The sequence below is a fragment of the Corvus moneduloides genome, chromosome 3 (assembly GCF_009650955.1).
Source record: "Corvus moneduloides isolate bCorMon1 chromosome 3, bCorMon1.pri, whole genome shotgun sequence".
NCBI classification, from domain to species: Eukaryota; Metazoa; Chordata; class Aves; order Passeriformes; family Corvidae; genus Corvus; species Corvus moneduloides.
This window is the reverse complement of record NC_045478.1, coordinates 27487363-27515350: the sequence shown is the minus strand read 5'-3', so window position 1 is coordinate 27515350 and position 27988 is coordinate 27487363. Positions and strand designations below refer to the sequence as shown.

At 39.2% G+C, this 27988-nt stretch overlaps 1 protein-coding gene across 1 annotated transcript in view; it reads left to right on the top strand.

The window, feature by feature from the left end:
• LOC116442088 (dystonin-like) overlaps positions 1-27988 on the top strand; it is a 164651-nt gene that overhangs the window by 103454 nt on the left and 33209 nt on the right. The window contains exons 6-9 of the mRNA XM_032104682.1: positions 9186-9275; positions 9807-9905; positions 12083-12160; positions 14532-14624. Of these exons, the coding sequence (XP_031960573.1) occupies positions 9186-9275; positions 9807-9905; positions 12083-12160; positions 14532-14624 (360 nt within the window). The remainder of the gene's footprint in view (positions 1-9185; positions 9276-9806; positions 9906-12082; positions 12161-14531; positions 14625-27988) is intronic.

The following is a 27988-nucleotide window of genomic DNA, read 5'->3' as shown; positions in this document are numbered from 1 at the left end:
TGTAAATGGTATGTCTGTACTTTTTTACACGTCTCGTTAGCAGATTACTGTCACAAAGTTTGGATGAAAGGATGACAGATACAGCTTGCTGGAGGTATTGCCATTAATAACTGCTGCAACTGCAGCTGGAACTGGCACTGGGAAGAGCCAGTGCTATCGGCTGCTGCTGCTGCCATAGCTGCTGTCAGGTGCTGCAGCAGCATCATCTGGCTCTGGGAGGCAGCACCCATGAGCAAGGAACTTCCACTGAGAGGGAGCATCCCAGTGCCTGCTGCCCTCACTGTATCTCATCTTCACGTGAGCTTTCAAGCTCTGTGACTTTACATTGTAGGGTGAGGTATACCTGTTTCTCTGACACTGGCTGTACATCTCTCTGGCTCCAGCCTTTTGTCATGTCAGCAACCAGCATCATCCTTGCTCTGCCACAAATCTTACAGGGTTCATTGCTTGCCCTGGGCTGTGTTGGCTTACGCCCAGGGAGCTCCTGGAACTACGCATGAGCTTTTCATCCTGCCTGTGGGCAGCATGGTACTTAGGAGACAAGGAGGCAGCTTGTAGTTCTGCCTTCTCATAGACAGGCTTGTGGGCACTGGCCGCGTAACTTCTGATCTTTGCATGGACAGGAGGTTTGTAGCCATCTCTAATAAAGTAGTAAGAAGATAAGTTTGCTTGGAAAATCAAAAGTAGGTTGTGGTAACTTGAGTTTGTTTAGTCTGAAACTGAGAAGACTGGGAGGGGGACATGATAACGTGTCGTCAGTATGTAAAAAGTGTGCAGAGGCTGGTGAACACATGTATTCTGAGGTCGAACTTTAAGGGAAGGGACAACAAAAATGTCTGTTTATTTTACAGAAGATTTAGCTTGAAGATTAGTGAGGAAAAGTGTCCCTCTCTGTAAAGCAAGTAAGTGTAGTCAAACATTGAAGCACTTGTACTGTATTTTACATTTCCTTCATTTGGATTTTCAAGAATAAATTAGAGAAGCATCTCTGGTGTTTTCTAGCCAAGCTGCACAGGACTGAGTGAGCTGATCTGTTCAATCCTTTTTAACCTTACACTTTTACTATTCTCTGGCAGCCTTCTAAGGCACAACCCTTCTCTGGTGAAGTATTATTCAACTTTTGAGTCTTAATGCTGATCACTGCCAAATTCCTTACCAAAGCTTATATTTTTATTAATTTAGTGATTTCAATCTGCAGTAATCCTATAGTTCCGGTGAGAATGCCTTCTTTCAGGTGGCTGCCATGTAAAGTGAAGCTTAGTGATGTTTGCTTTATATTCTTTGTTAATTATCGCATTTATACCTTTGTAAATAAAATATTTTTAAAAGGGGACAGAACAGAAGAGACAAGTGAGGCTTTAAGCAGGTTGTGAGTCGCATTTTCTTTGTTTGATTTTAGTAATTTCTGAAATTTATGAATATCTTTAGTCTTATACACAAAAGCATTGGAACAAAGTGTACTGACCTGAAGAAAAATCGAAAAGGATTATAGTGGTGCAAAAGAGGGAAGAGAAATGGACATGCTTGCCTTGAAATCCCAACTGGTGCAAGAAGTGTTGTTGGGTGGAAGTATGAGTGGCGTGGCACAGGACTTCACCTGACATGCCACAGGTGGCATCTGTCCCTCGTGCTCTCTTAGAGCTGTCCACAGAATGAAGGTTAATTCAGTGTGTTACATTCTAAAACTTACTGGACATCTCTGTAACTTTATATTTTAGAACTTTAAATTGTAGCAGTGATGGAGTAGATGTCTATCACTGGACATTTTATGTTGGTAAATATGCATTTCTGGTTGTGAATCTGCATGGGCTCCACTGAGGTGGATGTACTGATCCCAGTATGCAAATTTACAAGCAGATGACCAAGACTGTGCCCAGGATTAACAGCAGTGAGGGTAGTGCTGTGATAATGGTAATAAATAAGTGGAGTGGGACAGGGGTGGGGGGGATTATATCTTGAGTGGTTGGATTGGTGTTGGTTGGGTTCCAGCCCATTCCTCAAAATGTTTTGAAATGTGTCTAGTTCTGGCCTCCTCAGTACAAGAAAGACATGGAGCTCCTGGAGCAGGTCCAACAGAGGGCAACAAAGATGAATTAGGGGCTGAAGCACCTCTCTTACAAGGAAAGGCTGAGGGAGCTGGGCCTGTTGAGCCTCGAGAAGAGATGACTGAGAGGGGACTTGTCAATATGTATGAATATCTAAAGGATGGGTGTCAAGGAGATGGACCAGGCTCTTCTCAGTGGTGCCAAGCAATAGGGCAAGAGGCAATGGGCAGAAACTGGTGCACAGGAAGTTCTTGAATATGAGGAAGAACTTCTTTACTGTGCAGGTGACCAAGTGCTGGAACAGATTGTGTAGCCTCCATTATTGGAGATATTTAAGAGCCATCTGGACACAATCCTGTGCAGTGTGCTCTTGGGTGACCCCACGGAGCATGGAGGTTGGAGCAAATGATCCACTGTGGTCCGTTCCAACCTGGCCCATTCTGTGATTATGTTAATGGCGCCAATTTTTATTTCCTGTAGGAAGTGGAAAGGACTTTGGACATTTAGGGCACTTGTTTAAAGTTCTTCTGTACAACGATGGTGTTTCAAATATCACACATCTACTGAAATCCACAAAAGGACTCCTGGATGTGCGTCTTTATGTCCTACTGTTTGTTATACGTGTAAGATTATGCCTCTGCTTGCATACTTGCTTTGGGGATGTCATAGGTTAGCAAGCGAAGTCTCGGAAGTGATGTTCTTCTTACAGCTTTCCCCTTAGGAAAATACTGGAATGCATTTCATGAAACAAAATATGGGAAGTTAAGAAAAATATTTAGCAAGATTTAGCAGTGGCTGGATTAATTTTTTTTTTAATTGAGCAAGAGTATATTTATACCTTGAAGCCATACAAATATTTTATGATTCGTAGAGTTATCCAGTTATGTGGTATAATTGAAGGCCAAGGCAAAATAGAGTATATAAAAGCAATGGATGATTGAGTTGTCTGGGAGAAATGTGAAGGTTAATGTAGGGGAAAAAAAAAGTGACTGATTTGAGCTTTTAGATACAAAGACAGGCTGTTAAATGGGTGGAACACAGGAAGGGTGTTATTCTGATAATAGAATGCAAAGCATTGGCTAGATGAGAAAGTGAAGGATGCAATCAAGGATGAATCTTCAGTTAGAAAACATCTGTTATAAACAAAGATCAGGGGTGTTGAACTCACTCTGTAAAGGAGACTTGTTTAAATGTGCCTTAGTAAAATCATAAAGGAATTTTATGAAATTGAGTAACATCATCTGTGTCTGCTGTTTGTGAGAATTAATACCTAGAAATGTATTCAAGCAGAAAAATTACTCATGAGTATGAAATAAAGAACTGTTTATTTTCCGTGAACTACAAGAATTGTTTCCTGCAGAGTGGAATATTAGACTGTCCAGCAAACGAAGAGAGTGAAAATGAGTTTTGGAGCCACTAGGCCTAAAACTGGATTTGCCAGGCTCTGCTTGCAAGTAAGCAGGAGGACAGAAGAGACCTGGTGTGTGCCAGCTCACTGCCAGCCCTGGCTGTGGGCCCATGCTGTCTGGCTGGGGAGAGCAAATTGGGGTGTCCTGGGCAGGGTGTCCGGCGCTGGAGCTGCGGGAACAGCACCATCTGCAGCCCAGCACTCCGGCCGCCTGCGCCCTGCCCTGTGCGGAGCCGGGGCTGCAGGTCCTGTCACACCGCTTCAGTTCCCCTCATCAAGGGATGCAGTGATTAAATTCTCTTAATTAAATTTGCGTGCTTGCTTGTTTTTAATGGAATGAGTGAAGTTTAGTATGGGATTCAGTACAAAACAAGGATTGTGACCAGGGTGTGTGTTTGGAGTTCGGGTCTTTTCACAGCAGTGAGTTTTGGGTTTAGAGTAGGAGATTAAAGAGCAGGAGTGACTCGGGGAGCCTGTCAGTGTACGTGTCAGTCTGCACGGAGCTTTGCTCCTTGATCTCTTGGCATGACACCAAGCTGGCCATGGAGCACAGCTCAGCGCCTCACTGCCCCACGCAGCACAGTGGGGGAAAATTACCTGCGGAGGAGTGGGCCTGTGGTGTGTTGAGCAGTGCTCATTCTTTACGTGGGGGAATGTAAGAATTCTGTTGAGTAAAATAAGTACTCTTGAAGATGTTTGAAGAAGCAACTTGCTTGGCAGATCCGTCACATGGGAATATTTTGACAAATCTCATATTTTGACAATTACATGCTTCATAGATCTTGTTACAGCCTGTTCAGATTTTGAGTGTTTCTCATAAGTCATACTGCTTGTGTCAAGCTAGTAAACCTTTATTTTTGTACACAAATACGACTTTTTGTATCAGAGGTTTTTCTATTCTTTACTCAGGGCATAGGTTTATTTGTTATCATGCAGTTAGAATTGCCACTGTGATTTCTTAATTTTTAAAGATGAGAGGACTAAAACATGCATGTTCTCAAAACTTACAGAAAACTGTTTCTTCATAACTAGCAATTTTAATAAAAGTTTTTCTTTAAAAACAAGCTTAAGTATGTTTTTAGGAAGCTGAAACATTAGGGAAACTCATCAGGGTGTCAGGATCTCAACAGTGGCCACAGAATTTTTCCAGCTCTTTGAATGCGGGTGGGATTTGCTGTGGTACACTGTAGTAATAGAAGCTCTTAACTATTTATCTATTGTCTTGGTGAAAATTGTTATACTGTAACTGAAATGAGTGGGAGTTCGAAGAGATCTTTTTTTCCACGGGCATTGACTCAGATTCTTAAAGAATAAATTTGAAGTTTATTGTGAAACTCACAGTGGCCTTGAGCCAGCTGTCATTTGGACTTGTCTGTGACCTCAGTGGTAATTAAGGACTGACCCCTTTTTTCCCTGAACACACCCCTTACAGTTCTAACTTTTGAGCCTTTTCCCATTTTCCTTTGGAAAATCTGTAGTGCTTTATGTCTGGGCTGGGCATTTAATTAACTTTGCTTCCAGAAGCAAGGAGAGCAGTACTTGAAAAAGACTTTCCCAGGCATTGTGGTCTGAACAGCCTCAGTTGGATCTGTAATATTATAATTCTAGATAACTCCTGCGTAATGACACTGATTTTATGAAGGCTTGACAACTGAACTTCAGTTATTCAAAATAAGTATGATTCAGCTTTGATTCTAATTTTGCCCGTTCTGGAAACCATAAGAAAAGGCCTAATTTGGCATGTTCTCACATTAATCAGTGTGGCTTAATTATAATATAGAAAGGGAGACTTCTGATGTTTTTAAAGAAGATACTTGATTATAGTAGTCTGCTTTCCTCACCCTGTAAAAAATTGGGTAGTTTTGCAAGTACACGAGCACAAAACTCTGCCTTGTTTCCAAGTTATGCAGCTTGCCAGGGCTACAGTGATTGCCTCACCTGCCTCAGGGATTTCCTGGTGGCCTCCGGTACATGGGCGTTACTTAGAGTTGTTCCTGCTTGATCCGATTATATTCTCTCTCCTGCCTCTTCTGCCTCCACTGTAGATTCTGCAGCACATTAATGTTTGTTTCTGCTTCTTCATACACTATTTCAGTTGGGAATGTGCTCCCTACGTTTTAGGTGCTGGTCTGGAACACACTACACCCTAACATGAAAGTCTGAGGGATCTACGAGTATGCTGGGTGTGCACCCACTGTATACACAGAAATGGGTACAACCCTATTTTCCTATCCTATTTACTTCTAGGTAAGAAAAAGGGTGTGATTCTTCTTTGTTTTAGTAGAATCATCGTAGAAGCATAGAATAGTTTGGGTTGGAAGGGACCTTCAAAAGTCACAGAATCACAGAATAAGTGGAACTGAAAGGGACCTTCAAGGATCGTCCAGTCCATCTCCCAGTCCTGCGCAGCACCATCTCCAAGAGTCACACCAGGTGCCTGAGAGCATTGTCCAAACAAGTCCTTCTGGAACTCTTGTCAGGCTTGGTGCTGTGACCACTTGCCTGGGAAGCCATAGTCACATGGCTTATGGAATATAGTCATGTGGAAGCCTGGGAAGTCATAGCAAGGAGAATGGAGCTTTCCTTACCACAGGCATCATAGTATACATGCCAGAAGATGGAGACCAGAAGATGAATCACTTCTGAAACAGTGCCTTACATTCACTGTCTTCTTTTCACTGGTGAAGCCATTTTGCTTTTCTTGTTTAAGTTTTGTCAGATGCACCTCAGCCACTCACCGTTTCCCACGTCTTCCTTAAAGAATCTCTTCTCATGTCCAAATTATCAAATCTGCCACACTCACATGAGTATATTGCAAAAAGTTGCCTGAGGGCAGCATGTAACCTACTTCGTGTGTGGACTTTGTAAAATGTAGGGCTGACAATTCTGTGATTTTATTGAAAAGCCACAAGAATTGTTAAGAAATGCCAAGGGCTCAGCAGATCCCACACATCTGTCCAGGGACCCCCATGTACATCCAGTATTTGTGGTACTGTGTGTTCTGAAGGAGGCTGAATGTGGCAGTAAAGAGCAATGAAGGATTTACATTTGTTTCTTGTAATTTAAAAGAATTCATTATATGTGTTGAGAGACAAGAGTTGCCCAAGTGATAATTACGCAGAGTTGATGTTTCAAGCTTTTTTGAAGTGTCAGTGTAGGATCTCTTGAGGAGCACAAGATGCTCCTTTTGGAAGAAGTGATCTGATGCTTTGAGTGAACATGCTTGCTCACATCAGTTGCCCAAATACAGCATTTTAGATGCTCATCTGCTGTTCAGAGTATTGGAAGAAATTCCTTATTATGTTGCCCTGTTACAGGACGACTGGCACAGTATTTCCTAAATAATGAATCCTCACAGTAATTGTCAGCCAGTGGCAAAACTTAGACAGATGCATAATGTGTACTGCTGGTTTTTCCTGTTTTGACAGCTCTATGCCAGCTTTTTCATATCCAGTGTGAGTTCATCTCTGAAGTGTCTGTGATTTTTGAGAAAGATAAACTGGGGAAGGTGGTTGCATCTGTAATACTTAGGAAACCTCAGAGCAGAAGAAACAAACAGAAGGTCAACAAGTAGGTGCTGTGAGATACAGACTAGCAGGATAACAAAGTTATCTTGCATCTAATGGGAAAAAAGAGCAGACAACAGAAATAGTGGTATTTTCTCACCCTTCAATCCAGGTACCTGTACATTGGGCAAGTCCCCTGAGTTCTATGTTGAAAAGAGTGTGGGCATTGACTTGATGCTGCACGGACAGTTCTTCACCTGTGGTGGTGCAGGGTCTTTGAGATGGACACCACATTCCTCTGTCCTTAACCTTATGTCCTCCCATGCCTCTGGCCACTGCACTGTGGATCTGTTCCGGCTGGGGATTCTGCTGGGGAAGTGCACAGTGACATATCCTGGGTGGTGGGGCACGCAGCCCTCTCACAGGGTTTTGTCATAAAGAAAACTTGCCTACTTTTAACAGAAAGAGTTTAGTACTTGGGTTGATATAATTCTTTGAATGTAAAAATAACGAGTCACAGTTGTTTTGGGTTAAAGATTAAAATTCCTTGTGCTTTTCCCCTCTCAAGCATTTATCATAATTGAATCTTGTATCAGGGACATCAATGATTTATATGGCTTCCCTTTTCTTTCCTTTCACCAGAGATGTAGTAGGAGAACACCTGTTCTGTTTCTTTGTTCAGCTTAACAGTACTTCAGTATTATTAGAGAAATTTTTTCTTAGAATTTTTTTTTACATTAAATTGCTTGTAGGATTAAAAAAAAAGTAACTAAAATTAAAATGATACTATTTTGTGTATGTGTGTGAGATTGTAAAGCTATGTATATGTATTAGAGTATTGGATTGTAACTTGAACTGGCTGTGTGTGCAGTCTGTGTAAACGTTTTGGAAAATATGTTCTGTAATTCCTCATGGAACAGTCTTCTAGATGACTTGTTCTGGCTAGTCTTCAGCACAAGCATAAATATGTTCTGATACTACTCTCAATTAAGACGATGGTGTTTGTGAAAACAGATTGCAGGGTAATTTCATGTTTAAAAATTCGAGTGAGAAATCTTGAACTGAAAAACATTTATGAAGCTAATATTACGTGTGGAGATGGTTATTTATGCAGCAGGATGAATCTCAAAATTCCCCCAAAAGTGTGGCAAACAGAGCTGTTATATAAACTCGAAGATCTGGGTTGATTGTTGCTGCCCTCGTCACACACATATGTTGGCAGTCAGAGTGTGTCTCCCATAGATTTCATATTGGAAGTACAACTCATCTCTAGCAGAGGTGAGGAAGAAGAAAATTTCTGATGTCGTATTTTATCCTAAGCTTAGGAAGTTTCTGATCTGGTGGTTCAACAGGAACACCAGGGAGCTGACATTAAGCTGTAGCTGGAAAGCCCTCAACCTCTGCCCTAGGAAGTCAAAAATCTCTGATTCTGAAAAATTAGGTCCCTTCTGTCACATTTAAAGAGCAGCTGGCTGAAATGGCTTAAGACATTTCACATAAAGTTATATTTAAGGTATTGGTAACAATCAAGAAGTTGGCCTGTGGACAGATATCTCCCAGATTTGTTGTGCCTGTCAGTAAAGGTAGGGCTTCCAGCTGTCTCTCTTGTCATTGCAGCCCCTCACTAGATCAATCTAATGTCGTAGTTCTTTGGTATGGTGTGTAAGATGGATGTGTGAGTCGTTGGGAGAGCTCCCGAAGTACTGGGAAACCTGGGCTGACAATACATGGTGTTAATTGGTGGATGGTACGCCTTGATTAGAAAGTGTGTTACTTTCGGCACGACTGCAGTGAACATGCATGCTGCTGACAGTACTTGTCTGTTGGGTATTTTTTTACAATTCATTGAATCTAGCTACTGTTGTCATAATGCTCACTATTTAGGTCTAAATAGGAGAGTATCTGATATTGTTTAAATTGTCAGATACTGATTTTTTTCATTGCTACATGCATTCATTGCATGTAACTTAATATTGGTTTTTTTTTCCTTTTCTTTAAAGTGATATAAATATGATGGAACTGTGCAAGTGCAGACACAGATGTGAATTTTGTCTATTACAATTAATTTATATTTGTAAATTTGTCATGAAAGTGAAGAAATTCAAAAAGCAATGCTGAGGTATAGCTGAAGTTTATCTGTATTTTAAAAGATATGTGTTAATATGAGCATGAATTCTCAGGTAGAAACAGGAATCATGTATTTAATTTTTGCATTTATCTGTGCAGGTTCGAAAGCATGTGAATGACCTATATGAAGACCTAAGAGATGGACATAACTTAATCTCACTTCTAGAAGTCCTTTCTGGAGACACCTTGGTAAGCTTTTGTATCATAATGCAATGGTTCCAGATTGTTAATTATGCACTTTCTCTGTTTGTTAACTTGTTGGGTATTGACTGCTGTAGATTTCTTGGATATTTTCTGAAATCTGTGACCTGATACAAAAGACACAAGTTGTATTTCTGTTGGTAAAATATGCTGGTGTGAATTCTGTGGGGGAGTGCAATCTGTTCTCTTCCTTTCTTGTGGTTAGTGAGACTTCCATTCATAATAGGGTAATGCACTATTTCTTCTGTTCTTTCCTTTTCTTTCTGATTTTTGTTTTAACAAGTATTGGATGCTTAATATCTTTTTGCATTTAAGGGAGTAACTTACAAATAACAAGGATAACATGTCCCTGAAATGGTCTAACACACTCCTCAGGTGTCATTTCCTTTCTTTGTGAGCATTACTTCCCTTGCTTGGTATTTGTTCTCTTCATTATGTTCTTCTTTTCATGCTCTTCTTTTCATTTGTGGTCTGTCTTGTGTTTTTGCTGTCCTGTCTCCTGTCTGTTATATTCATTAGCCAAGAGAGCGAGATTTTTTGAAGACCTTACGGTTGGTGAGTTCAACAGACGCATGCGCAAATGAACAGCATGAGGATTTGGAGGATGAGGATAAGGGGGTAGGTGCCGACCCCCATAACTGTACTAATGTAGTGTTTGAAGTGTGGTGTTTGCTAATGTAAATTCTTAGTTTGGTGTGCTGCAGTAGTGGGCTGTAGAAAGGACAAAAGAACTTTTGTTGGTAAACCAGGATACATGTGTTTATGGTGGAGGTATGGTAAAGACAAATTTTTATTCAGCCTTTTTGTGAACGCCTAAAATGCGAATGTTCAAGATTTCAGTTTGTTTTTTTTCATTAAACTGTACAAAACCATGGCACAAATGTATACTAGACAACACTCTCCGGATGCTATAAAATAATTGTTTTAAATAGTAGATAGGGAAATACCATAAATCTATTAAATTAAGACTTTTTTAAACTTGCAGACAGTATTGTCCATATACAAGTAATCTAGACAAAGATTTGAAGGTTCTTCTTAGTGAAATCAATGGCAAAAAATTGATTTGTCTTAATTAGAAGCACCAGTTAACTGCGCCCATGGTGTGTGTGCCAATATATTGGATAATATCTTGAAATAAAGTAATTCAGTGTGCAGATCTGTTTGTTAGAATTTACCACACGTAGTAGTGATTTTTATCAAAGCAGGTAGATTAGAAGTCAAGCAACGGCTTTGTGTTGTGGCTGCTAAAAATACAGATAGTTTGCAGGGTTTATCTTTCTTGCAACAAATGCTGAATTATCGATTCACTATATTTTGCCCATCCAGAAGGGAAATATCTACTTATAATGTGTAAAACGTTGGGTGCTTGTTAGTCTGAGCGAGCTGTTTCCTGCCTTTTTAGACCTTGCACTTTGGTGTTTGCTGAAGCAACTCACTGTCATAGGGCCTGAGTGCCTCCCTGGCTCCCGTGCTTTGTGCTGCAGTTGTGATTGCAGTGGAATTTGTGTGCTTTTTTTCTGGAGTGCAGCATAACTCAAAACGCTGCATTTTTAAATAAAAAAATATTTCCCCTCTGAGATGCTAACTGTGTATTTTGGGATTTACTATACCTTCCTTGTTGTGGAAAACCTAGTTCCAGGTCTGCAGTCCTTAATTCCATCCGTGGAAACTCTTTGATAGCAAGGGCTGTAATGCTTGATCCTGAGTTCCTGGTGTAAAAAACAAGGGGCTAAATAGGAGATTCTGTAATGAAAATTAATTTTTTTTTTTTTTTTTCAGTTTATGCTTCTTATTCAACTTCATTTTCCTATGTTTCTTTTTGGGAAGCATCTGAAACTCCAGAGGGGGGTAAAAAGGCAGTTAAGGAAGGCTTGGGCTTATCTGTGTGTTTCACAGTGATTATCTGAGGAAATGCTCATATTCATGGCTGATCCCTAGCAATTATAGTCCGCTTCAGTTTATTGCTGTGAAAGTTTGTGAAAAATCTGAAATAAGGAAGAATAGAAGGACTTGGATATGATGTTGATGGTATAAATTTAACTGCTTTCCCATGCTGATCTGTGACAGCTAAGTATGCGTTTTCTGTGTGATTCTTCTTCTTGGTGATTTTGCACTAACTGCATGCAGTTTTGCCATGTTTCCATTAACACACCACTCATTTTTATTTTAGAGTTTCTTCTTGACAGTTTTGACTTTGCTTTGAGGGGACTGACTTGTTAGTTTTTTTCATGCTTTAAAATGTTCTACCCAAGTCAAGAGTTTAAACTTACACTCTACGACTGTTTATGTTACATTATTCTGTTTGGAGGAAGATATTCTTTTTATTAGATGCTTTAAATAAATACGTGTAGATATCATAATGATTATGCAGTCATACCATTAAGCCATGAAGTTCCATACAGAGGTAAGCTTTTCCATCAAGAGTTTACCAAAACAATGTAAAGGTCCATGACATTACTTCTGTTTTGTTTTGCTTAATACATTGTAAATATTTTATAATAATGTATTCCAGTTTAGTTTCTGTAGGCAGTAGCCCTCTTGGCCTTAATAGTACTTTACAAGGAACAGCCTGCATGCATCGAAGTTGCAGTTGGGGACCAGTGATCTGGTCATCTTGCCATCCACTGTACTAAAAAATAACTAAGTTAATATAAGTAGTTAAAACACACTTTTCCACCAAAGGTATTGACTTCATTAAAGCTGTAGTGCTTCAAATACATAGTATCTGTTAAATCAGACTGTTTGTACTTTTGTCTGATGAGAAAAATCTCACAACTCCTGTTTTCGAATTGTAGCCCCGAGAAAAAGGTCGGATGCGTTTTCACAGACTCCAGAACGTCCAAATTGCACTTGACTATTTGAAAAAGCGCCAGGTATGATGAAAATAATAAAAAAAAGAATTAATGAAAATTTTATCACCTGTAGCTAATAAATAAAATAATTTATCCTGCTTTGTCTCTTGTGCATGTTGTGTAACAGCTGTTTGTGTAGGCTTGGCTTTATGTCATGCTTGAGATGGTTAAGAGAGATGTAGGAAAGGTAGTTTTATGCCACCCTTCCCTGAGCAATAACAACACATTCCATATGCTATATGTTGTTAAAGAGGAGAAAATTATAGGTGAGATCCTTAGGAGTTGCTTATAGTAAATTTAACTGTCTTTCTTGCTGCCAGACACTAGTTGGTATGCAGGTTTGTTCACAATCTAATTTTTAGTGCACAGTGCCAATTCAAATATATTAGAATGTTGTGTGGGAGTTCCTTGTTTTGATTGTATTTGTTTTGGGAAAACTTTCTCAAACTTTGGTCCTGATTAAAGCAAAACTGGTCTTTTTAGACCAATTACAAAGGTGTTAGAGCCGCCTGGGCACTGTGGAAGATTCAGGCTGAATTTCACTTTATAATATCTCTTTTTAGCCAGTGTATCTCCACACTGTTGTGTGGTTTTCTGCTACTCTGAATTTCTTTACACTTTTCAGTATCTTTTAAAGACTTACAGAATTCTTGCTTTCTCCCCTTACCAAATGGCAATTTAAAAAAAAGCCAAAACATGTAAGGAAAAACTGTTCCTCCCTATCCATCACATCCCAATGAATTGACACTGAAAATCGTTCTGATTGGTTGATTTAAAAAACAAGAATTGTTTTTGCTTCTTCAAAGGTTTGAGAAAATGTGAGGTAGCAAACCATAAACAGACACTTAATTTTGTTATGAAACCAGATGTCCTTTTGCATTTTGAGAGAAATTTCAAACTTGCCTTTCAGGTCACTGGATGGTATGTTTGCACTGAGAACTCAATCCCCCTTTGCTGAGTTCAAAGCAAACTTTTCCTGTTAACCTAAGTGAGCCACTGAACAAGTACACTACAAAGTAAATGAATGGCTACTTGACAGTCACAATGGCATTTTTATGCAGCAGGACCTTGGGACTTGTGCTGCACCATGCCTTATTTATGCATGGCAGACCATGTGTATTAAAATGCAGGAGATTTAGGGCTGTGTCATCCTCATGTTTATGAACATGCACATGCTGCCGTCGACTGTGATCTAAGGATTTTTGTGCTCTCTTTAGCCTCGCAGCTTTGTGAAGATGGCTGTATTCTAGCATGCAAAATGCTTGTAGGCCTTTGGTCTTGGCAAATTGTCAGTGGGGCTTGCAGTTGATTAAAGTTTCAGCCCTCTGGTAGGTGTTTCTGAACTGTATGTAGCAGGTAACTTGCTCAGGTTGGCTGTATAACCTCCAAATACAATGCTTATTGTGATTGTAGGGCAGAGAGATCCTATATATTGGTAATTTTGAAGCCTGACTTGAGAAATTAGCAAACAACAAGCTGTGGAATACACTTGTCTTTATTGCAGGGAGTGAAGTTTGGCTTTTTTTCTCCCTCCAAATAGTTAATATTATGTCTGCAGATAAAAAGAAGGACATGCCTTTGCTTGTTCAGTTGATAGCAGGGTATATGTTGAAAAGCGTGTGCATCTAACTTTACTAATGTAAGCGTAAAATGTCTTTTAGCTTAGTCATCTCTAACTGCTAGACTAAATGCATGCATAATACATATAGAGAAATTAAATGTGTTAATAAAATCAGACCAAAAAATGGAATTATTGAACTCTGGGTGTGAGTGTATTGGAGTGTAATAGCAGCTCTTGTTTTAATCTATTAACCATTTGCTTATAGCACTATGAATGAGTACAGCATCAGAAACGATAATAATTGTTGTCTTTATTAAGCCATTGGTTACTTAAACATGATACTAAATTCCTAGTTTTATCAAGCCAGACCTCTGTTTTAGCAGGCCAGTTCTTCTGCTGCAGAATTCTTGCTCAAGTACAGGAAAGCATGGGGTGGAAAAACAGCAGCGATAACTTCCCAGTGTCAGTACTGCCCTGGGACTGATAGAGCAGCTACAGATCATTATATTCATGTTGTCCTGCCCTGCTCTGTTGTGCCTTCCTCTTTTGACAAGAGCCGAGGCAAAGGGTATTTGGCACGGGGAACAGATCTGCTGGCCTGGTGACAGCTGAGAAATTTCTTCATCTCAGTGTGAGTGGGAGAGGGCAATTCCTGGCAGGCCACTTACAGGCAGAATGCAATTCCTTTCTGCTTTTGAGAATTAAAAAAACCCAGCAGAGTAGGCTCAGGAAGTGAGTAGTACATCCTTTACAATCATGCCTGTGTAATGCAATATGTATTTGCGATGTATTTATTTTAATTTTGCCTGTATTTTCTTTCTGTGATGGCAGGTGAAACTGGTTAACATCAGAAATGATGATATAACAGATGGGAATCCCAAACTGACTTTGGGGTTGATATGGACCATAATTTTGCACTTTCAGGTAAGCCTGGTTTTGCTTGACAATATGTTTTCGGTCAGATTTTTGCATAGTTGTGAGGAATGTCAACTTAGACAGGACTCCACAGATTTTATCTCTTCTCTAATGTGTTTCTGAAGGTTTTGATGATGTATCTTATTTCATGATGTAAACTGAATCTCGAGATTTTATTTGCTAATTTCCTGTGTGTGGAGTGATAGAAAAATAGCTTCTGTTTTGAACATCATTAAAGACAGAAATTGATGTATTCCTTCCAGCATTTGGACATATCCTTCTTGTTTTATTCTACAGACTTCTTTCGATGTGTATTAAAATATATTGAAAAGTTTAAAATATTGTTTTCATTCAGGTTCTGCTGCTGTATTTTAAGAAGCTCTGCTTTCAGCCTCTTCTAGTAGCTCCTCCCATGTCAGCATTTGTTTCTAGCCCCAGCGATGGTAGCGTGGGTCACACTAGGTGGCACTCTGGTTGTTGTACACTGGTGGGATTGTGTACAGTATAATGCAGCCTTACAGTGTGTGGTGTTAAATGGCTCCTCAAAAGGAGGCTTGCATAATGGTCCTGGCTGTAGATGATGTAATTCAGATGACAGATAATTCCCATTTAGTGACTGCAGCATTGTTAACGATAAACTCCCTGCTGTGCAGGCATTTTAAATGATCAGAAATTTGCAAGATCACACAGAAAAAACATGGTTCACTTAGGAGTGTTCCACACTGGATTTATGACTGAAAAAAATTTCTTAAAAAACCCCAGAAAGGCTGCTAGGATCTAATGTGCCCTTCTACAAATCCTAATGAGGAGCAAAAACATGAATAGGGCCCTGATATAAACAGGATGCACATCTTAGCCCAGACCAGCATGTAGAATAAAGGAGAAACTACTAGCGAGGGCCTGGAGTTCCCTCAGCTCCCCTTGTCACATCAGTCTTTGCTCCCACATGGTTATATAGAGAAAAAAAAGCTGGGTGTAAACATATTTGATCATGACCTACGGGATTAGGCTGTGATTGAAAATTGCTCTATTTTAAGAAATAAAGATTATTAACAACTTACTAATAGAAGCTGTTAGTGGAACTTAAACCTTTACTTGATGTGTATTTTATGTTTCTGAACCTGAATACTAGGCTGTAGGTTGCAATACCTACCCTGAATGCAAAAGAGGTTTGTAAAGTGGTATAAGACACACACCCTGCACTAGCCTGTGCTTGCATGACATTTACTACTATGCCACTTGCTTTGAAAAATATGGCAATTTGGTGTCATTGACACCCATATATGGCTGCTTTGGGCTCAGAACGTGAAGTTCAGAAGAATGTACATGCTTAGACTACAGGTTTTTTGTATTTCTTCACTTAGATTTAAAATGAGAGAAAAATCTGAACGGAGAAGTGTACCAGTGGAATCTTCACCAAGGGATAAAGCTTTGTGATAATAATTGTGTTTATGCATGGAGTAATCCTATAGTTATCAGGAAAGTTGTGATTAGATTCAGTTTGAAGTTAAGACACCTAAATCTGGGTGCTTATGGAGAGCGATGTTCTTATGCAATTGTCTAAGTTGTCCCTTTAATCTGATAATCAGAGTGATAGAGGGTTAGTCTATACAGTTAATATAGCCTAGACAGTGAGTCAACTAACTAGCTACTAGAGGTTCACTCCACTCGACTAAACATAAACATCTGTGCTGTTGGAGATTTATGAGACACCCATGTGAGTATGAGAAGCATGACATGGATCTTATGGGAAACCCACTCTCATCCGGGAAGAGGCAGATCAGGCAGGATAAACTGCTTCTTAAATGGTGGTAAACATGTTTAGCAATGGATCTGAGGCCTGGAGGGCTAGGCAATATGGAGGGTGAGGCTGATGGAGCAATTCAGATCCCTTGAACGAGATGCCTAGAGCACCTACGGAGCTATTCCTTGTCCAGCATAGTTGCTGTGTGTGTTCTGAGATGACACTTCATATCCAGTAGCATATGCAGTGGGAAGCAGGTTTCCTTAGGTCTTGTGATGCATATGCCATCTCCATGTGGATATCTCAGGTAGCTTTAAGTGTCTCAAATATTCTAGGTGGTCAATTGACTTTCTTATGTCTCTGCTTCAGGGTGTGAAACATTGCTGTTGATTGTACTAGCCAGATCCCCAGGGCTTTTGATTCAGTCTCCTGAAGACAGGTGGCATTTGAGTGATATCTGAGGTGTGCTAGAGTACGCAGGACATGTGTGTGGACTTCTCTGATGAGACACCACACCTGTGAGAGACTCATGATCTTCTGTATCTGCAGCTGGAGGCCAGCTGGGATATTGCACGATACCTCAAAGAGCTCCAGAAGCCCATTTTGAGGAAACTAAATCCTGCCTCCACTGCATAAAGTGGTCTCTTCAAAACCTAGCCAGAGTGTAAACATGAGTATCTAGACACCTAAGTGGTGGAGTTTTAACCTTAATTACCCCTTAATTTTCCCAGCATTTGCAGAAATAGTTAATTTCTCAGTGAGCATAAGAAGCTGTTTGCTGTGTGATGTTACTGGCTCTGCTACATATCAATTATGTGTGTTCTAATAACACTGCAATCTGGGAAATAGTCAAGATGGCAGAGAATTTTTTTGGCTGTTGTTTGTGGCTTATTGTTTCTCTGAGTTATGGTCCTTATCTGGAGGATATTGTTTCCTCAAAATAGAAAATCCCTCTGATTGTTGGAATGATTTAGTGGAAAGACATGATAAAAAAAATAAAAGATAATACACATTTGAGGATTATGTTTCTCTTGCATCTGAATTGCATCTAGAGATGGTGATGGCTTTGTGAATTGGTACCCATAACTAGATAAATATAAATTTTATTCTGAGTTACAGCACTGACTTCTGCAGCTGCACAAGTCCAGAAAGTATCCATTCTTCTGTGTCCCAAGTAATTACGTAAGAGATACTGACAAGCTTGAATGAGGAATCTGGTGGATTATTAAATTGAGTATGTAAAGAAATAACTTACTCTGTGGGTATTGAAAAACCCCAATGTATGTATGCTACTAGGATTTATGCAAGCTTTCAATGTACATATTTCACATGATTTTAATAGTAGGTGGCTTAGTTTAAATTCAGCTTCATAATGTCATAACGTTATAAGTTATTTTCCTGGCACCTGTAGAGCATGCTGAATCAGTTTATAGTATTTTGTATAATCGTAGGCTGTAGGTATAAATATCCAAATTAATACTTTCATGGACTCCTTCTTCAACATCCAATACATTTTCACTGACAACATTGGAGATGAACAACTATAAATGAAAGCAGCATTTGTCCTCATAAAGTCATCACAATGCTGTGAAAACTGGTGATCATTTCTTTTCAAACCACTGCAAACATTCTTTAACAAATGTTAAATGTTTAAAATCACTTGCAGTTGGTTGAAAAAAGCATGCTGAAACAAAGCAAAACTTTGAACTTCTATCTAGCTAAAATTAGGCCTTTGTGAACTCAGACCTTAAAAAATTTCAGAAGATTTTAAGTCATGACTCAATTGACTTTTTCTATTTCAGTTTCATCATCATTTTGCAGCTCAGGAACTGCCATTAAACATTTTTCCTTCCACTCTCCCCTGCTTTTTGCTGTCAGACCTCTGCAGGATGCTGCTTTCCAAGGTTCTGGTCAGTGATGATTTTGTCCATATATTACAGTACTGTCCAGCCCTCTCCAGCCAGATGGGTACTTTCTCTCAGGCCTCCTTCAGCACGTGTAACCTCTTTACATTTCTCTTGCCAGCCAGCAAATACTTCTTTTTGCTGCTGACTCCCCATAAACCTTTAAGAAAAAATAATTTTTGATTAATCTGCCCCCAAGCAGTCTATAGACTGTTGATTTGGTCCAGCATCAGCAGTTAAACATTTACCAGTGTTGGTGAAAGGGTGAGGCAGGTGGATTTGTAAGGCTGTGACCTGCATACAGGGTGGCCAGAGGAGGAGGCAGCTCAGCTGTGGTAGCCCATTCCAGTAAATGATGTGCAGAAGACAGAGGGATATCCCGTGGCAGGGGTCACCATTCAGTAGACATGCTGCCTGCTTTCCTGAGGTGGCCATGTGTAATCTGGAGAGCTGGGTCTGGCCTTCAGTCACTGTTCTCCTGGCAACCATTCCTGGTGCTGCCTGGGCTGTGTGCCTTGCAGCCCGAGGACTGAAATTTGCTCTGCCTCTGCTTTAAAATAACCAGAACAGTTTTAGGTCTGGTCTTCTCAGAGATTTAAAAAAGGAGCTATGTGGCCAGTTGTCCCATCTGTGACTGTATGTGATTGTAGAATAAAGTGTGTTCCACGTTGTAGCTACATTGTCTGTCATTAGCCAATACAGCAGCATTACCTGTCCTTCAGCATTTGTTAGGGTATACTTGTGATATTTTATTTCTCAGCTGAACTCCTAGTTGTTTCTTCTGTAATTCTTCAGTGATTTGTAAAAAAACAAAAAGTAAAATTCTTAAGTCTTGGGTAAGAAAATGAGGGCAGAATTCTTGAAATTTCTGGGACTCACCTGAATCACAGCAAGGGTGAGAGAGGCCTAAAATCATTAATGCCATGAAACCACCAATAAGGAGCAAATTCCTATTTTTGTAAGCCAACTCACTGGATATAAAACCTCTCCTGTTGGTGACTGTGACTTGGTAGTTGAACATCTCTTTCAGAATTTGAGGAGTAGTTGCCAGTACCGCTCAAACAGCTCCAAACCTTTTGTTTGTGCTGGCAAGCCTTTGTTTTTGTCGTTATTCTCTATCTTGTGCAACTTTAATTTTCACTTTCTCTTTGACTTATGTTTATCTCTCTGTTATTCTGCATGTGACCTTAGGGCTGTGCAACAAAATGCTTGCTGGTTATCTGGTATGCTGTTTTAGTACCGTGAAATGACACGTCCCATTTGTGCTAAACGCTCCATTACTTGTGCTGTGTTGAGCAAACACACTAAAAAGAGGGGAAAGGGATCTTAGATCCAGGAGCACCTGAAAATGTATTCCTAGTAGGGTTTTGATAAAAGATACCTGGCATGGTCTGATTGGCAAAGGGGAATAACTTCTGTACAATAATTGCTAACTATATGAGATGAATGATAAAGCAAAAATTAGCAGTGTACAGAGGGTGAATGGTATCATCATTTTGCAGACCAACAAATACACAGATATTCAACAACATAGCCACTATAATGTGTTATGCACCTGTCCCACGTTAAGAACATAATGCATTTCCCAGTCACGGACATGCCTGACAAATTACAGAAATCTCTGGTTAAATGCAAACCCGTACAAATCTGTGTGAGCTATTTCATGTTTCAGTGCTAATCGTTTGTTTTCCATGTCTTAAGATTAACCTCTTGTTTGTGATTAAGCAGCCTCCAAGACAGATCAAATTGCAAACAAGTGTTGGTCTAATTCTTTATTTAGGTTATGCTTCTTAAGGGGTTTTGTGCCAGAAAAAGTCTGTTGTTAATCTCCCCATAAAACTTTGCGGCATTGGTGGGTATAAATTTGTATGTTTTACAGGTTTTGTTTAAAAGAATACCAACAAAAATCCCAATACCAAAATAAAGAAACACAGCAATCCCCGGTAGTATTTTTAACAGCTTTGATTACCTGGATCTCTGGCTTAAACCAGTGCTGAACTTCCACTCAGGTCTAGTCAGATTAGTCAGATGTCCAAGAGAAAGACCTTGGTGCGGTCGTCACTATGTTGTGGTGATTCTCACAGGCTTCAGAGGTAGTCTCTTGATATTCTAAAGAATATCATCCATCCATTCTGTAGCTGACAGATTTTAGAAGAAATTTCAGTTTCCCTCTTCTGAATCTCCAGTGTAATCCTGTTAACTGTGTCTCTTTCCTTGCTGAGACCAAAGTTATGACTTAATAAAATTTCAGTTAGCTGAAAGGGGTAATTTTTTCTTTAGTTATTAGCATTTTAATTTATCATCTTTGCTTATTTTGCTTAGGGTTTTTTATATAAAGAACCCCAACAACTGATATAAATGCATTTATCAATTCTGTTGTCCTTGATCTTTTCTTTGGTTCAAGAGCATAAGCGACTTAGAAAGTTAAAGTGACTATAAAGTTACTGTTTGGTTCTTGGGAAAAACAAAAGGAACAGCAGAAAGAATTGCAGAGAGCTGATAGCCTTCTCATGAATAGCTGGTAAGTATTGTTAAAGTGGTTAGTAAGTCTCAAAAATACCTATTTCTAGGAAGACAAAAAGACATAAAGGCTACTAATCATCTGCAGAGGTATATTTGGAATGCATTTATTTCTGGCTAATACTTAGAAATGGATAAATCATAGAGCTGATAAATCATAGAGAATATGCTGAGATGGAAGGGACCCTTCAGGATCATCAAGTCCAGCTCCTAACCCTGCACAGGACACCCCAGGAATCACACCATGTGCCCTGAGAGCATTGTCCAAACACTTTTTGAGCTCTGTCAGGCTTGGTGCTGTGACCACTTCCTTGGGGAGCCCGTTCCTGTGCCCAACCATCCTCTGGGTGAAGAACCTTTTTCTAAACCTAATCCTCTGCTGCCACAGCTTCAGGCCCTTCCCTCAGGTCTTGTCACTGGTCACCACAGAGAGGAGATCAGTGTCTGCCCCTGTGCTTCCCCTCACAGGGAAGCTGTAACTGCAATGGGGTCTCCCCTCTGTCCCCTCTTCTCCAGGCTGAACAGCCCAAGTGACCTCAGCCATTCCTCATACGGCTTCCCCTCCAGACCTTTCACTCTTCTAGGACTAGCTGCAGTTACACCAGGTGTATTCGAGTAAATTGACCTGGAATATGCAGAAGTAGGGCAGGATTTCTGGGAACACTGATACTGTAACCAGCGTTTTTGAACTGACTCTTGTATTTTTGCGGTCTCATTTTTTTTTTTTTGATTTTACTTCCGAGGCATCTGATTTTTTGAAAAATTGAGTTATTCTTAAGAAAAATAATCAAAATTTAAGGTATGAATGAAAGAGGATTTGCAAGATCAGGGACTCTATGAATTACTGATTGCATTACGAAATGTAATTGGTAGCTATAAAATAACAATACGTGTTTCTTCTGGCCTATCTTGAATTAGATATGATTTAACATTTTTGTGACAGTCAGTGTGCTACTGAATCTACAAGTGTTTGGACATAACAGAGTGTTCTTTAGGGACATTTTCTGTTTAAAAGAAGGTGGTATCATGCTGACTGTTAAACAGATGTAAACAATTTAAAGGAAATGTGTATCAAATCACACTGCAGTAAAGCACAGTAAAATAATATAATACTGTTTAGAAAGCTTGATACCCATGTGTATTAATTTAAAAATGCACTTGCATTGAAAATTTAAATTTGCAGTATTTTTAAGGAAATTCTTGCCCCCTGTGAAATTTGCAGAGGAAGAACAGCGTTAGCAGTGTACATGTGGTAGGTTAGTTTAACACATTTTAAATTAGACAGCCTGAAGATTTGCAGTTTTTCATTCAAATGCTGGACACTTGTCTTTAATATTTTGCATAATTTCTGCTTTATCAAAATAATATATTTTTATGTATATCTTAAGATTATTATACTATGATCTCTTTAACCTTATATTATTACTAGGCATCTTGTTGTTAAACCAGAAACTATATCTGTGTCAAATGAAATCAGCCTTGGCCCATTGCACTTTAAAGTCCTGAATCATCTTTTCTGATGAGAGAGAAGACAGAGAAGTACATATTTAGGTGTAAAAGCTGGGGTTTTTTTTGTACAAACACAGGCATGTCATTTAGAAATATTTTTTTTTTAATGTATTTTTCTGTTAATTAAGGGAGGCTGTGTCAGGACCCAACACAGACCCATGTGGAAGTGTGCTTTAAATCAGTAAGTCCTCTGGCCTTAGCTGAAAGTCACTTTTCTAAAGTAATTTTTCTTAGCAGACTAGAATACAACTTTTTTATTGTGAGTAAAAGGAGCATTGTCACAAGTGCCCCTGTAGGTTGAGCATGCTACAAATGCAAATACAAATTGAGGCTATGAAAGAGTATAGTCATAGAATAAACGTCTACTTCGAGAAGAAGCATGTTAGCATTGTGTCTGTTCATAACTGCCCATCTGTCACAGTATTCTGTGGTGTTACAGTATAAAATTTTCCAAGCATTACTGTCAAATTTTACCCCAGTGCCCTGACAGTAGTCAACAGTGAGCAACTGTATCCTTGGAAATTCTTTGGAGGCTCTCTTAGTTCTTTGTTGTATTATTCATTCTAGATCCTGTCAGTAAAATGTGGAATACTTCACATTTTTTGAGAGACGAACTGGCCTTTAGGGATAAAGCTTCTGGGTCTCATTATTGCAATTCCTTTCCAAATAAACAAGGGAAATTCAGTGGTAACACCTGATAATGCCTGGCAAGTCGCTCTGTAATTCTTTCTCAGAGTGAGAAACCATACACATCTGTCCTTGGCAAAGTATGCTGGTTTTAGTAGACTTCCCATATCCATGACAAAAACAAAGAGGAAAGTTAAAAAGATTTTTCCAAACAAAGTATACTAAAGATTAGACTTGCTTGCACTTTAAAAGTGTATGCTTCTACTTAGTTTTAAGTATAGTTAGATGCTTCTTGGATCTTGCGTTCAGAGCTACACAGAAATGCCTTACAGAAGCATGGGAGGAGGATAAAGCTCCATTTTTATAAACAATAATCCTAAGGTCAGTTTTCTAGATAGATTGGCTTTTATGATTTGTTTCACTTTTATCTGCCAGGAGGTTTAACTCTGCTTCAAAGTTGCAGCCCCAGTACGCAGTGTCACTGCCCTGAGCAAGCTGTTGTGCTTTTATGACGGCAGTGAAGCAGCAGGTTATTTATAGCTGACAAATCAGTGAAAAATCACATTAGCTGCTATGAAAACTCCACATACAAATAAAAACTTGACCCCCAGCAAGCTGTCAGAGCAATTTCTGATCCTGTAGTTTAATCTTCCCATTTGTGGATCATTGGATAGGTAATAAAAACATATGAAGTGCAAAACAAATCTGCTGACTAAATCCCTGCTATTTACTGTGCTGCTTGCTGTTGGATTTGGAGTGTAGCTAATAGTTTCAAAGGTTGCTACATATTTTTCTGCTTTATCTTGCTCAAGTTACTAAGTGAAACAGGGAGTTAAAATACATGTGAGAAATTTCTATTGCTCATAAATGCTATGTCATCTCTGTGAAAGGCAATCAGCATTACAGCCCAATGCTGGAACAGTGATGTTTTTTTAAGAGGATTGGTGGCCAGAAATAAGCCACAGTGTCTAATCAGACACAGGCCCTGCCTGGGCACCGAGCCACAGCGTTTATTGCGTGTGCATTTCTCATAAGCAAAATGGCTACGTACTGAGGCGGGTGGATGTGAAGTCTGGAAGAAATTACGGTGGAAACGGCAGTTCTTAACTTTCTGAGGAGAGTTTAAGTGTATATAAATACATGGGAATGAATGAAACTGTGTGGCTGTGAGTTACAGACAGCCAAATGGGGAATGTCTGTGGATGTGTGAGGGCTGAAAAGGAAGAACAGTGTTTAGATCCTGCCAAAGCTCCCTTAAGTCCAGATAAACATTCCCCTGGAAGAAAATATTTCAGAAGAAAAAGGAGAAAGAAATCAACTGAGGAGGGATCGGATTCAGTGCACGTTAAAGAAAATGAAGAAAAAAGACCGTATGAAGTGGAGATTTCAGAAGACATCGGGATTCATCCCAGGGGTGTGGGACTGGCCGACTTCTTCCCCGGGAGAGTGACAGTGGCTAGTAATGCTCTGCCTGTGAGTACAGACCTTTCAGCTGATACTGCTAAAGCAAAAGTTTTCTCTGCCGAAGCAAAGAGTGATTCTCTTTGTGAGGAGAGCTTTCATGGTGATAATCAGAGGCTCGCCAAGTCTGGTGAAACAGACACATGGTTAAGGGAAGAAGAGAAGAGAAATTCAGAGAAACATTGTGCATGGAAAAGGAAATATTCAGAGGATGATAACAGGAGAGAATTAGCATTTCTGAAGAAATCCAGTGATCTTTGTTATAGAAAAGGAACTACCTTGGATTCTGCTATCCATATTTTAGGCAGACAACATGAAGAAACTGAGTTAAACATAACTTCTTGCAGAATCATGGAAAATGTTTCAGAAAGCAGTAAATCTGGAAAGTTGCATCCCTTTCTTTCTGAAAGTAAAAGTGATCCATTACTTGAACAAAAGTGGTTTTATCCTGATGCTGTACTTTCCCATTTGCCAAAAGAAAAGGCATTGTTTAGCATTGCACCGAACAGGAGCAAGGTAAATATTTTGATACAGTACATTATCCTTAAAAGTTAGCTTAGAATAAGTATTCGGTACTTATTTGAATAAGTATTTTTTCTATTACAAAAATATCTTCACTTTGCAGAGTATAAACCTTTTATCCATGCTATGATACTACATATATTTGTAAGACAGAACATCACACTTGATCTTTTTCAAAGGCTATGTAATAACTCTATACTTTAGGGATATTGATATATTCTTGTGCTATTTTCCTCTCTGTAGTTTGATCTGTTTCCTAATATAGGAAAGAGATTTTCATGTTAAAATGTTGCTAGAAGGTGGAGTGAATTTTAGGGAATTTGCATTCAGTATTTGCAGTAAATTTTGTGACCAGCTCTTCATGGTCTTGTAATTCCTTTGGTCTTGTATCAAGGAAAGGAATATTCTAATTCTCTTCAGTTATGGCCAGTAGGAACTGAAGAATGATAGAGCTATGTAGGCAGCTTGAAATAGAACAAGAGAACATTAATCATGTTAATAGCACTCTACACCTCTTTTAAAGGATCTTTCCTCCCAAACTGCCTAGATGCCCTATTAATATTAATTATTGAAATTCCGTCTTCCTCTGAGGGTAGGATTATTTTATTTTTATAGTAAAAGAAAAAAAAATACATTCTTAGTTGCAGAATATCTGAAGGAAAGCAAATTTTTGGTAACCATGCTTACCAATTCAATCCATATTTCCAGTTTTGCCCCACTCATCTTCAGGACAACTGAAATCTGTACATGTGAGTCAAATGCTGATACCGAGATCTGGTCCAAAACTGGTTCCCCTTGCTCAACAGGGACATATTAGCTTTCAGTTGAGTGAACAGAGGGAATGGGCATATGCCAAGGGTACTTGTTACATCAAAGAACTAATTAAATGTCTTTTGCTTATATAATTTACTTTTCTAACAGAAATCAAACAATACTTTTTCCGAGCTTAGTTTTTAAACATAGATAACACACCCAATTACAACACACAGTACACAGTAGTACAAATAACCTCCTAATACACATGGAGATCTTTGCCCTCCTAATCTTAGCTGGAATTCAGGAACAGCTTAGGAATGTTCTTTGATTTGTACAAAACGTCACTGCTGAGTAAGAGGGTGTGAGGCTTTGTCTGTTCAGCTAAGCATGGCTGCTTTTTCCTGTATAATGAAAGTAATACAGCTCCTAATATTGCTGCACTTACTACTCCAACCAGGTCTATACCTCTTTTTACCACAGAGGAAGGGAGAAAAAAGAAGACTTCTGTTGAGCATGCACATCAACTGATATTGATAAAACACTGCATGAATATGAAACCTACTGACATGTCAGGCTAAATGTCTCAGTTGCTGAAATGTCTGGCTTTCAGTTCAGCTCCCTTTCTCAACCCAAGATTCTCAGTGTAAGGAATTTTAAGAACACTGAGGTTGGACCTCTAAACAAAAGCAGGAAAATCTAGATTTCAGACTTTAATTACTGTACAAAGTCATAACCAATTTCCTTCTGATTGTTTCTGAGAACTAGGCAAGCATTTTAATGCCTTGTATTTCTGTCTTTTTTATACTGAGTGAAGCTGGTATTTATACAAGTTTGCAAAGGTCCAGTTACTGGCCTGAGCTAGTACACAAGGTTTGCAGTTAGCAGTCTCAGCTTTACCGTTTTCTTTGCTGTAATTACAGAGATCAGTAGCCTTCCCTCACCTTGTCAACTTACCCATGCTGTAATGTACTCTCAGCTTACACAGTGCTTCAGATGTGGCTGGTAATTGAAAGCACATTGGCTGTTCAAACTGAGGCAGGCACCAGAGGAAATTCTTTGGAACAGTTGGGTAATTTGCACTGTAACAGAGACATGACATCTTACTCTCTGAAACAGTATGGTCCCCCTCTATTGAAACATATCCTTTGAGTTTCTTTCTGTGGCACAGTTTCTTATGCATGTAAAAAATTATGATTTTGTGTTCAAATATGTGCTACTTCATTACCTCTGTTTTCCTGATTACAGAACTCGCCTTAGAGGCATCTACTGAAGCGTTGCTCCTGGCTACTCATTAATAGCTTTGAGAGAAAAGTTTGTTACTCTCTGCTGAGGCCTAATAAGCATTTCTCAGATCATAGTGTGGCCTGGGAGGGAGACAATACACCACCACAATCATGCATCTCTAGCCCATTATATGCTTTAGTGCAGTTTAGTACATTATGTCAAGTTTAGACTTGGTTCAAAACATTTAGGATAAGATGGTATCAGAGGGAAGACTTCTTACTATCTGTATGAGTCTTACTCTTCTTCTGTTTGCAGTGTGAAAATGAATCACAGAAATCCAGCACCACTGTTGATCTCTTAGAAAGTCTTCTCCACTGCTCTGCTCTTTGGGCTCCAAACTGCATCACTAAAATCAGTGCAAGGAAAGAGCTCGAGGCTTTTCAGTGTTTGGATTTTGTATACTGTGTGATGCAGTGGGAATTTACAGGCTGAGAAAAAGCATGTGCAGTAGCAGACGTGAATGCATTCTCCCAGTTATAAGCAAGAGAATATTTAGTGCCAGTTAAGACCTTGATCCTGAAATAGAAGGCCTGTTTAGAGAATTACCTCTGTTACTTTTTCTTGCATAACTTTTAATTCACAGGCTTTGAGATAATTTATAGAACTGTGTCTCTGGCAAACAACTGTTCAAGCTCATGCAAATGCTGTAATTCATTCTTTCCATGCTTAAGGAACAAATGTGCTCTAGTTAAGCAGTTTATAGTGAGTAAATGATAGGTGTGTGGGATACGAAATGTTCACGCAAACTTTGCTTGGAAGGACTAAATTTTATGAGTAGAAGATTTGATTTTCCCTTAACTTACTTTCTGTTCTAGTATTCTTAGTTTAATAGCCCTTCTGTTTTTCTCCTATGGGAAATGATGTTAGAAATACTGACAATAATGCACAGTTGGTGGAAAAGTATCTGTACTGCCCTTATGGGATTATCAAAGGAAAGGTGTGCTCTCTCCCTCTCCCTTTCACCTTATTTTGTTATGGTAGTATTTTACTTGTTAATAAGTTTCAAGTTAATAGGGCATCTTGCAAACTAGAGCCCATATTTTTAA